This window comes from Carassius gibelio, chromosome A1 (assembly GCF_023724105.1).
Source record: "Carassius gibelio isolate Cgi1373 ecotype wild population from Czech Republic chromosome A1, carGib1.2-hapl.c, whole genome shotgun sequence".
In the NCBI taxonomy this organism is placed as follows: domain Eukaryota; kingdom Metazoa; phylum Chordata; class Actinopteri; order Cypriniformes; family Cyprinidae; genus Carassius; species Carassius gibelio.
The window spans coordinates 22,141,542-22,154,038 of NC_068371.1; the positions used below are offsets into that span (position 1 = coordinate 22,141,542).

The 12,497-nt window shown below is 46.1% G+C and overlaps 1 protein-coding gene across 14 annotated transcripts in view; it reads right to left on the reverse strand.

Annotated features, from left to right (window-relative positions):
- The window catches only part of LOC128015755 (regulating synaptic membrane exocytosis protein 1-like), a 79,446-nt gene that overhangs the window by 32,798 nt on the left and 34,151 nt on the right, over positions 1-12,497 (reverse strand). For all 14 annotated transcript variants that reach the window (XM_052599987.1, XM_052599873.1, XM_052599899.1 and 11 more), the window contains 2 exons: positions 8,663-8,703; positions 8,356-8,466 (listed from right to left, as the gene is read on the reverse strand). In XM_052599987.1, coding sequence (XP_052455947.1) covers positions 8,356-8,466; positions 8,663-8,703 — 152 coding nt within the window. The remainder of the gene's footprint in view (positions 1-8,355; positions 8,467-8,662; positions 8,704-12,497) is intronic.

The window sequence follows — 12,497 nt, forward strand, 5'->3', positions numbered from 1 at the left end:
GGCTTTACAGTATTTTTGTTTGAAAGCAGCTTTACAGTATTAAACAGGAAATTAACAGAATCGGCGACGCAAACTTCAAAAATAAGGCAAATCCAAAATTCTAACAAGACAACAGTATCATTTTTCAGCTCCAGTCAGTGTTGATTCAGATCAGTTCAATAACTGTGTAAAGCTAATTCATTATGAAACCATTTCAATTCAGCGATAAGCAGCTCTACGGAGAACAGCAGTGCCATTATTCAGCTTGAGTCAGTTTAAGTTTTGCTCTCATCTGAAAGCGCCAGTGCTGTCATGTTGATGATATTACTGATTTTTTTAGCATCTTTTAAACACCAAATAAACAAGCCAGAAGGTGACATTGAAAAAAAAAACCAAACCCCATCAGATGACAGAAATGGAGAAAAAAATGTTCTCTTCTGGCCTATATGTATGAACACAGTAACATAACATCTCAGGTTACGAATGTAATAATGGTTCCCTGAGAGGGAATGAGACACTGCGTCCTCTGAAGGGACACTATGGGGAACACCTCGTCGTGACCCATGTCTGAAGCATACTTTGAAAAACGGCAACATGTTGGCCAGCGACAGCCTCTGACGTCACTACCGATGTGACTATAAATACGCGCCCGTAGGACCCGTCACTTATCTTCTTCGTGAAGCTTGCGTCCGAAGCATGGCAGGGAGCTAGAGGACGCAGTGTCTCGTTCCCTCTCAGGGAACCATGGTTACATTCGTAACCTGAGACGTTCTCTGTCAAGGGAACTTCAAACTGCGTCCTCTGAAGGGACACTATGGGTAACAGTATACCCACGCCGCCATGCTGAGGGGAGTGCAGGCCAGAAACATGGCAAACACTAAGTACCAACTCTACCATTTCACCGGGAGTCGGCTCTGGGATGGTTCGACGGCTGTCCATGACATTATCCCTTATGGCCAAAGGCCTAAGCTACATACCCAACTTACCTGTGGGGCCTCAGCCCGGGGTAGAGCTGAAGGCTTGGAATCACAAAAGATTCCTTTAAAGGGATATGGCTAAGAACTTAGCATTGTCTATTACCAAGTCTTGCCTGTCACAAAGGAGGGGCTCTGCCCATAGCTCTGCCCATTGCAGAGGCGGCCTGCTTGGTAGCCCGGAGAGAGAGGTCTGTGGTGCGGCTCGGCTCAGCTACCTGGTCAGGCGAAAGGCCCTCGCCTGTATCCAGGTCCGTCAGCAGGTCAGCCTGGTAAGCCTGAAGCACTGCCATAGAACCCAGAACCCAGCAGAGCACTAACTTCAGTGTCAGAAGGGGTTAATGATAACGCATCTTCCTCTCGAAGTTCGCTCTCGTTTGCCGCCGGAGAGTGTGAGAGGAAAAGTCCCTCTCTACACTCCTCAGCGAGATCCACCTGTGATCCCCACAAGCTCATTCTCCTCCGTGCCTCGGCAACGGCGGGTCCTGAGCCGCGAGATCCAGATGGCTGTCCCTCTTTTCTCGAAAAGAGAGACAAACGAGAACGGAGCTTTTTCATAGACAAACGCTCGCAGTGCGCGCAGATTGCCCCCTCAAGGACATTGCGCGCGTGTTTTTCGCCCAAACAAGAGACGCAAAGAGTGTGTGTGTCATCAGGTGGTCAAATAAAGCTGACATGGATGCACAAACTGTTTAAACGCCTTGCTAGTGGATGCCATGATAACAATAATAGATCCCTCTTACCGTTCTGGTCGTTTCTCAGATGCACGCTTCAAACAAAACAGTCAATGAAGACGAACAAGATGAGTGACGGGTCCTACGGGCGCATATTTATAGTCGCGCCGGTAGCGACGTCAGAGGCTGTCGCTGGCCAACATGTTGCCGTTTTTCAAAGTATGCTTCAGACACGGGTCACGACGAGGTGTTCCCCATAGTGTCCCTTCAGAGGACGCAGTTCGAAGTTCCCTTGACAGGGAACTATGTTTACTCACAATCTGCAGTAACAAACTAAGTACTGTTCTTCAGCATATTTACACAAACATTTTGTAGCGTATGGCACAAGCAACACTAAGGTTATAGGTTCAGTCAAGTGTAAGAGAACACACACACTGATAAAATGCATAGTTTAAATGCATTGCAAGTTTTTTATGGTTTTTGTTTTAGATTGTTGACTATAATAACTGTTTTAATAACCTTTATATATCGTAACTAGCAAACAATGACTAGAAAAAAGGCAAAGCTCCAATTTGCAGCTAGTGAACCTTTAATGGTGTCATGTCAGCTGTCTGATCACCCTGTTCTTCGGTGTGTGTTTTTGTTTATGTCGTCATTTCATGCGCACATGGTGTTTTGTTTTGGTTTTGATTGTTCGTCTTGCACCTATCTGTGGCGTTCCTCCCTCCCCCTCATTACTACAGTTTCCGCTTCTAATTGTTTGACTCCACTCACCTGCATTCAATGTCTGTCCATCTCTTCCTCTATTTATTCCCGTCTGTCGCGCCAATCGGTGCCAGATCGTCGTTCGACTACAGCCCATGTGTAGCCATTCTGTCTAGTCCTGCTCTGTCGTGCCATTGTCTGCTGCTACTGGTTTTGTTTTGCTTTTTCTATTTTTTCCCCTCCCTCATTTACTAGACCGGACACCTGCATTCCTCAGAAGTGTTTTTGGTTTGCTCCGTGACAGGCTCTCTCGTGTTCTCCTCCCTCCTCCACTTCCTACGCGGCCGCGCCGTCGGGCGCCCCCTGCCGGGTGTTTACGAAAGGACATTCAAGTCTCTTATTTTCCTGCTGGACATTTTTCTATTATTTCCCGGCCTGTTTTTGTTAGTTGGAGGGAGTTTTTCTTTTGGACTTTTTTTGAATAAATTCTCACACTATACCTGCATCTGTGTCCCGTTGTGTGTTCCCGACAGAACGATCTGGCCAAGATGGACACAGCAGGCGCAGATCCTGTCAGAACCGCAGTCACCCAGCAGGGTGTTCTTTTGGGCCAGCACGAAGCCAGATTGACGAACACCACAAGGGAGGTGGAGTTCTTAGCCAACCAAGTGGCTGAGCTGACCACCCGCATCCAAGAGCTGCAACGAGAGGCTGCAAAGGGTGGTGCAGCTCACCATCTTCCTCGCCATGAGCTTGAGCCCCGATGCAATAAGCCACCACCCTACGATGGAGACCCCAATTCCTGCCGGGCCTTCTTGTCCCAGTGTTCGGTGGTGTTTGCCTTGCAGCCACGCACATACGCTCTTGAGATGTCCAAAGTGGCTTATGTATTGACTCTTCTAACTGGTAAAGCTAGAGACTGGGGTACTTCCGTCTGGGAGACTCAAGCCCCTTGTTGCGCCTCTTTTAAGGATTTCCGCCAGGAGATGGAGAGGCTATTTGACCGCTCTGCCAGAGGTCAGGAAGCGGCTGACCAGCTAGCACGGCTCCGTCAGGCGGGTCGCTCAGTAACGGACTACGCTATTCATTTCAAGACTCTGGCAGTGACCTGCGATTGGAATGAGGGGGCCTGTCGAGCTATGTTCCGTGCAGGGCTAGATGATGACATCCAGGATGAGCTGGCCACTCAGGACTTGCCTCGGGACTTTGACGATCTCGTTAATATGGCGTTGCGGATCGAGGGTCGCCTTCGTCGCCGCCGTCAGCGCCTGGCAGTTCGTCCACCCTGGAGGACCGAGGAGTCGTCACCTGTTTCCCCCACCGAAACCACTGAGCCGGAGCCTATGCAGGTGGGGCACCTTCGGCTCACTCCGCAACAGAAGCAGCAAAGACTCACCCAAGGGCTATGTCTGTATTGTGGCAAGTCCGGTCACTTCGCAGCAGGCTGTCCGTTAAAAGTCAAGGCTCACCAGTAAAGAGGGGGATCCTGGTGAGCGCTACCCCTTTATTGCATTCCCCCTCCTCTCGCACTCTCCTTCCTGTCTCAATTCAGTTTGGTGATATCTCTAACTCCTGTGCAGCACTGGTTGACTCGGGAGCTGAGGGCAACTTTATGGACCTCTCTCTAGCCACCCGTTGGGGGATTCCTGTCATTCCTCTTCCTGAACCTATTCCTGCCCGTTCATTGAATGGCACTTTGATCACCACTGTCTCCTATGCTACCCCTCCTGTCAATCTAATAGTCTCGGGCAATCACCGTGAGGTAACCACGCTGTACCTTCTTGAATCCCCGAGTGCTCCCATTGTCCTGGGGCACCCGTGGTTGGTGCAACATGGCCCTCACGTGGATTGGTCGAGCAACTCTGTCTTGTCCTGGAGTAAGTTTTGTCATGCGTCTTGTTTGGGTGCTGCCTCTTTTCCTGTGTCTGTGTGTCCTGTCTTACAGGTGGAGGCTGCTGATTTGAAGGGGGTCCCGGTGGAGTACCACGACCTGTGCCAGGTGTTTTGTAAGTCCCGGGCCACCTCGTTACCTCCACATCGTCCTTATGACTGTGCCATTGAGCTCCTCCCAGGCACTTCTCCGCCCAAGGGTCACTTGTTTTCCCTTTCAGGCCCTGAAAGAGAGGCCATGGACAAATACATTAATGAATCCCTCAAAGCCGGTCTCATCCGACCCTCTTCATCTCCTGCAGGTGCTGGCTTCTTCTTTGTCAAGAAGAAGGATGGCTCCTTGCGTCCTTGTATAGATTACCGAGGCCTGAATGACATCACTATTAAGAACAGGTACCCGTTGCCTCTTATGTCGTCTGCCTTTGAGCTATTGCAGGGAGCCAAGGTCTTCACCAAGCTGGACCTTCGAAATGCCTACCACCTGATTCGTATACGTGAGGGGGATGAGTGGAAGACAGCTTTCAACACGCCCACGGGACACTTTGAGTACCGGGTCTTACCATTTGGTCTGACCAACGCCCCAGCTGTCTTCCAGGCCCTGGTTAACGACGTGTTGAGAGACATGGTGAATCAATTCGTCTTCGTGTATCTTGATGATATCTTGATATTTTCCCCATCTCTACAGGTACACACTCAGCATGTTCGCCAGGTGTTACAACGGCTGCTGGAGAAGCAGCTCTATGTTAAGGCGGAGAAGTGCGTTTTCCATGCCCAGTCGGTTCCGTTCCTGGGGTTCGTTGTTTCGGCGGGGGAGATCAAAGCCGACCCCTGTAAGGTAAGGGCCGTTGCCGAGTGGCCAGCTCCTGACTCTCGTAAAGCTCTGCAGCGGTTCCTGGGGTTTGCCAACTTCTATCGGCGGTTCATCCGGAACTTTGGTCAGATTGCTGCACCTTTAACGGCACTCACCTCTCCCAAGGTACTGTTCAAGTGGAATACTGGGGCACAGGAGGCCTTTGATAAATTAAAGTCCCGTTTTATCTCTGCTCCTGTCTTGTCTATTCCAGACCCTGAACGTCAATTCATTGTTGAGGTGGATGCCTCAGATGTCGGTGTGGGCGCGGTCCTATCTCAGCGGTCACACGAAGATGGTAAGGTGCATCCCTGTGCCTTCTTCTCCCACCGCCTGAGTCCCCCAGAACGGAATTACGACATAGGTAATCGGGAGTTGTTGGCAGTCAGGCTGGCTTTGGGGGAGTGGCGTCACTGGTTGGAGGGCGCGGCTCAGCCCTTCCTGGTCTGGACGGATCATAAGAACCTCGAGTACATCCGTTCGGCCAGGAGGCTGAGCTCCCGACAGGCTCGCTGGGCCCTCTTCTTTGGTCGGTTCAATTTCACCCTGTCATACAGGCCCGGGTCCAAGAATATCAAGCCCGATGCACTCTCTCGTCTTTTCGAGGCTCCTGAGGGGAGGGAGTCTGCAGACACCATCTTGCCCAAGGGGGTGGTGGTGGCATCCCTCTCTTGGGACATCGAGAGACGAGTAGAGGAGGCTCTACTTAAGGGTCCTGTGCCGAAGGGGGGTCCAGCGGGTAATCTGTTTGTTCCCACCAAGTTGCGCTCTGAAGTGATCCAGTGGGGTCACTCGTCCAGGCTAGTCTGTCATCCAGGAGTCCGGAGGTCGCTGGCTGCCATCCGTCAGCGATTTTGGTGGCCATCCATGGCCAAGGATGTCAGGCAGTTCGTGGCTGCATGCTCTGTGTGCGCTCAGAACAAGACTTCCAATGCGCCTCCCGTTGGTCTGCTCCACCCGTTGCCCATCCCTTCCCGCCCCTGGTCACATTTGGCCCTTGATTTTGTCACTGGCCTCCCAGAATCCATGGGTAACACCGTCATTCTTACGGTGGTGGACCGTTTCTCTAAGACGGCCCATTTCATTCCCCTTCCCAAGCTCCCCTCAGCCAAAGAGACTGCTCAGGTGATGGTTGATCACGTATTCCGGATTCATGGTCTTCCAGTCGATGTGGTCTCCGATAGGGGTCCCCAGTTTGTCTCTCGGTTTTGGAGGGAGTTCTGTCAGCAGATCGGGGCCTCTACGAGTCTGTCATCAGGTTTCCATCCCCAGACCAACGGGCAGTCCGAGCGGGCAAACCAGGATTTGGAACGCACTCTTCACTGCCTGACATCCCACAATCCCAGCTCCTGGTGTCAACAGCTGTCCTGGGTAGAATACGCCCATAACTCCCTTCCGGCTTCTGCCACAGGTATGTCCCCATTCCAGTGTTCTGTTGGTTATCAACCTCCCTTGTTTCCCACACAGGAACCCGAAGCTGCGGTCCCGTCTGCTTTGGCTTTTGTCCGACGGTGTCGACGCACCTGGAAGAAAGCTAAGGCGGCCTTGGCCCAGGCTAGTAGGCGGACCAAAGCAGCGGCCGATCGTCACCGGACTCCTGCTCCCCGCTATGTGTGTGGTCAAAGGGTATGGCTTTCCACCAAGGACCTGCCTCTCAGGGTAGCCTCACGCAAGTTGGCACCCAGGTTCATTGGCCCATACCGTATCACCAAGGTCCTGAGTCCGGCGGCGGTGCAGCTCAAATTCCCTACCACGCTTGGTCGGGTACACCCTGTTTTCCATGTTTCCAGGGTTAAAACTGTGTTCCATTCCCATCTTGTTCCATCTGCCCCAACACCAACCCCCCCCCCCCCCCCCCCCCGGTCTAGTGGATGGCTCCCCGGTCTATACAGTGAGGAAGTTGCTAGATGTCCGACGTAGGGGTCGGGGCTTTCAATACCTTGTGGACTGGGAGGGCTATGGCCCAGAGGAGAGGAGCTGGGTCCCGGCCCGGGACATCTTGGATCGGACACTGGTCGAGGACTTCTACCAGCGACGAGGTGAGCCCCTTCCTGCGGCGCCTGGTGGCGTCCGTCAGAGGGGGGGTACTGTTACTGTCATGTCAGCTGTCTGATCACCCTGTTCTTCGGTGTGTGTTTTGGTTTATGTCGTCATTTCATGCGCACATGGTGTTTTGTTTTGGTTTTGATCGTTCGTCTTGCACCTATCTGTGGCGTTCCTCCCTCCCCCTCATTACTACAGTTTCCGCTTCTAATTGTTTGACTCCACTCACCTGCATTCAATGTCTGTCCATCTCTTCCTCTATTTATTCCCGTCTGTCGCGCCAATCGGTGCCAGATCGTCGTTCGACTACAGTCCATGTGTAGCCATTCTGTCTAGTCCTGCTCTGTCGTGCCATTGTCTGCTGCTACTGGTTTTGTTTTGCTTTTTCTATTTTTTTCCCCCCCTCATTTACTAGACCGGACACCTGCATTCCTCAGAAGTGTTTTTGGTTTGCTCCGTGACGGGCTCTCTCGTGTTCTCCTCCCTCCTCCACTTCCTACGCGGCCGCGCCGTCGGGCGCCCCCTGCCGGGTGTTTATGAAAGGACATTCAAGTCTCTTATTTTCCTGCTGGACATTTTTCTATTATTTCCCGGCCTGTTTTTGTTAGTTGGAGGGAGTTTTTCTTTTGGACTTTTTTTGAATAAATTCTCACACTATACCTGCATCTGTGTCCCGTTGTGTGTTCCTGACAAATGGTGCAGTCATATTTACAACTGCTCATCAAAAAGGCGAAATCCAGCCATTTTAACAGTCATTTGTGCAATAAGAAATTTCACCTGACTGTGGGTTCATATTTGGTGAACTTTGACTCACAAATTTACAGCACAGACCAAAAGCAAGCCTCTTTGTTCAGCAGTGACTTCTGTGTTGGTGGAGATCCATAACTTAAAATTAAAGCAAAACTGAAAATCCACAATGGACGAGGCACTCAGTCTACTCAGCCAGTTTTGTATAATACTACACTTCAATTTAATAAAATAATCCATAAAAAAAGCTGCATAGGAAGCCGTTATTTAGGACTAGTTTGTTGGCTTGCTGGCAGAATAGCTTTGAATGTTTTATTGGTCATCATTATTCCCATATTACTGACTGTATTTTGTCACATCTGGTCCCACTTTATTTTCGGCGTTGAAATTTTAATAAAAATCAGTAAATGTGACCACACCTTTAATGTAGTGCAAGGGCAAGATACAGAGAAAAATGTGATTTGCTAGTGTAAATTGTCATTGACAAGCTCACCTTCAGACCCAGTAGGGAACCAGCTTCTCGTGGCATGGTGGAGCGCTTACTTAGAGTGATGCGGCCAATCAAATGATCTCCCTCTTTGGATGGCTGCCAGCTTACTGGATGCTGCGAGGAACCGAACAATGCTTTTTCAGTCACATTAATGTAGAACACACATGCTGGCATGTCATATGTGAATATACAAATCAGTGAGTTCAGCTACAGAAGCGCTGTAATCAAACAACTGCTGTTTCTGCTATTACACCCATTGCCACTGATACTTGACTGCAATATATGATTCAAACCAAATTTAAATACTTACATGCCACACAGTGGGATCCAGAGGATGACAGTCCCAGTCACCTGCACAATAGAAATTGACAATTATAAACATGTAATTAATCCAGAATAGAACTGTAGAAGCATGATGACTGCCATAATAGAGAAAAACTGTGCAGCTTCAAGATAGATACTTTTTGAAAGTGTTTAGTTTAGTATCACTGATATGGTAATAATATTTTTAATTAGAGTTTATTTTTACATTTTCTGTTTTTATTAAAAATGTATTTAAAGTTTTAGTCTTTTTTTCTTACATGTATGTGTAGTTTATTAGTTTATTTAGTTTATTTACTTTTTGTAGTACTTGAACGTGGACTTTAGAAACTTTTTAAATGAATTAAAATAAGTTTATAAGTTTTGCTGTTGTTCAGCAATCACTGACAATGCAAGCTCCTGTCCAATATTTGCTCATCCTAGTTATCAGGAATAAAGTCACGTTAGCTCTGCAACTTTTCTCTGCAACTAACAACTTTCAGTGCCCAAAAAATAGATACCTCATTAAAAACATGGTTACATCATGAAAACAAAAAAGGTAACATCTAAATTAAATGATTTTATTAAGTTCAAAAACATAATTTAATATCACAGAATTAATCTAATTTACACCACCAAAACGACTTTATATGATTAAATCATGTAGAAATATCTCTTTAAAGTAAAAATGCAGGTTAACCATGTTGCAGTGTATATTCGTAACTAATATTAAAATCGTAACTAAATATTCGAGTTCTGAGTGTATATTTACGGGGAAGTTGTGGCCTAGTGGTTAGAGAGTTTGACTCCTAACCCTAGGGTTGTGGGTTTGAATCTTGGGCCGGCAATACCATGACTTAGGTGCCCTTGAGCAAGGCACTGAACCCCCAACTGCTCCCTGGGTGCCACAGCATAAATGGCTGCCCATTGCTCAGTGTGTGTGTTCACAGTGTGTGTGTGTGTGCACTTAAGATGGGTTAAATGCAGAGCACGAATTATGAGTATGGGTCATCATTCTTGGCTGAATGTCACGTCACTAAACATAACATTTTAAGGCAATATGAATTCTAATGAGTCTTGTAATGAGTTAGGACTGCATGATAACTAATAATAATTGTATTTTGTATAAAAATTATAATCACAATGCTCTCCGTTGAATTTCTTTTAACATTTAACCAGAATTACTGCACTGTCATGTAAATACATATTAATAGAACGTCAACTCATATTCAGGGTTTATTTTACCTCATCAAGTTTCCTGATTCATTGCATTTACTATAGACTATTACTATTACCATTAACATAATCTCTACATTAGGGACAAGTGCTTCCATCCCTGCTGCAGAGAAAGAGCCCCTTAACAGGATCTTACTACTTTCATGCTTTACTGGAGAATGCTGTTATTTGGATGTTGAGTTGTATTGGATTTCTGTCAGACATATCGTTTGGTGTTGAGGTCAAATCATTTTAATTTAGTCTCATCTGCCTCAGAATCTTCAAGGTGTGTTTTGGCAAAGCTCAGTCATGACTGCATGTGGCCTTACTTGAGGAGTGGCGTTTTTCTTGCAACTCTCCCATACTAGTCACATTTGTAGAGAATGTGATATTGTTGTTACATGCACACAATGAACACTCTTCGTCATAATTCCTGCAACTGCTTCAGAGTTACTGCTGCTCTCTTGCTCACCTCTCTGATGAGTTTCCTTCTGGCTCTTTCATTCAGTTTGTGTGACGTCCTGATCCAGGGATTGTCTGTGTTTTACCAAATACCGTCTACTTCTTAATAATAAACTTCACTGGGCTTCTAGGCACCGATAAAGCCTTTGAATTTTTTTTTTTTTTTTGTATTCATCTCCTGACTGAACCTTATTCCAGAGATCTTTTGACAGTGCCTTGCCACTCATAGTTGATTGTTTGCTTCAGTTGCACAGCTGATCACAGTTTACACAGTCTACACCTGATTAAGTTTTATAAGTCCTTTTTAGGAAAAAATTTAGAAATTAAAAAAAAAAAAAAACATTGAAACAAAAACTGTGCCCGTCTTCATTTCAGGCTGTAAGGCAACAAAATGTGATTATTTTAAAGGGGGGTGATTCTTTTCTATACCCCTATAGTTACTATCTTTTGTTTTCTTAGGACAGCATAGTAGCAAGTGACAGGGGGTGATAGAGAGAAGATGGGAGGATGGGACTGGGAAATGACCCGAGTCAGATTCATCAGGCCATGGCCCCGACAGGGGACATTATGTTTGCATTTGGCTTCGGGGTGTTTTTCCAACTTGAACTTAAACCCTTTTAAAACACACAAACAATTCCACTACAATATAAATTATATCAAATCAAATTATTTACTTTGTTTAACTGCATTCTACAATGAAAATGACAGTACATTTTGGAAAACAGTGGCAAACTTGTTTATTTTGCTAGGGCTAATGTCACAGTAAGCTTTTTTAGTATTGTAAGTGCACACAATTTCATCATATTAAAAAAAAAAAAAAAAAAAGAAAATTAGAGCTTGATTAGCTACCGACATATAATGCCAAGGACTTTCAACACCCTGTGGCCTGCAGCTGATAGTAATGGGTAGAGCAAAAGCATAATCACACTCAAAACTGGAATGGGTTTGGGTTACTAAAAGATGAATATGAAAAAGTCCCCAATTGGAACATGCTGCACACCAGGACTGACGAAAGCAAGTCAGAGAGCTGCTGACCTAATTCCAAAATCTGGTGCCCTAAAAATGTTCCAAAAAAACAACTGAAAATAAACATGAATAAGCAGGGTTTGTTTCACAGATCTCAGACTCAGGACTGATCATCATGGTTACACATCATGGTTGAACACCTATGACGTATGTAACATAAGGCTATCTATGGCTTTGATGTGAAAATGTAATCAAAGGTAACAGCTATAAACTTGATTGTACTGATTATAAACTTGAAATTACACTGCCCAACCAGAAAAATCACCGTCTGGAATTAAATAAGAATATAGTTTGCAGGGGTTAACATGTTTCTGGAATGCTGTATGTTTAGCAACAATTCTTTAAACCATAATTGATGCAGTGGGTAGCTTTTCATTCCTCAAACAACCATGTCAAAAGACACAGCCCTGTCTATATTCCAGGATGATAATGCAAAGATTAATCAGGCTCAAATTGTGAAAGATTGGCCACCACAGATTCATGACCTAAACCCCATTGAAAGTCTTTGGAGTTGTGCTGGAGTTGACTTTACACTGCCCGCACAAATAAATTCATCTCTCAAATATCCTTTAGCTTTGACAACATTTTGCATTTGTTGTGGCATTGTTTCAACAATGTTATGCAACATCACAATATTTATTTCCATTAAGAGTTGCAGTCATTGTTGGCCGATATTCTGACAATGGGAGAGTAGAACCACTCTGTAAAGTCAGATGACTTTCAATGGGGTTAAGGTCATAACTCTGTGGTGACCAATTCATACAAGAAAATTCCTCATGTTCACTGAACTACTCTTTCACAAATTGGAAACTGAACAAAATCTTTCAGAAATGAAAAGCTACACACTGCATCAGTTAGGGATAAAAGAGTTGCTACAAAACATAACATGGCAGAAACATGGCTCCAATACTAGACTTGTCAATATTTCCTTATTTAAATCCAAATAGAGACTTTTTGGTTATGGGGGTGGGGGCAGGCAGTGTATATATACATGTGATTATTAAAAACGGATTTACAACATTTAGAGCTAACTGGAGCTGATCGAAGCTGCAGTGGACGTGTCCATGCATATATAGATACTCACCCACCCGAGCTGAGCATGCATGTTTAAGCTGTTTAAGGAGGTTAATTATTTGCATTCA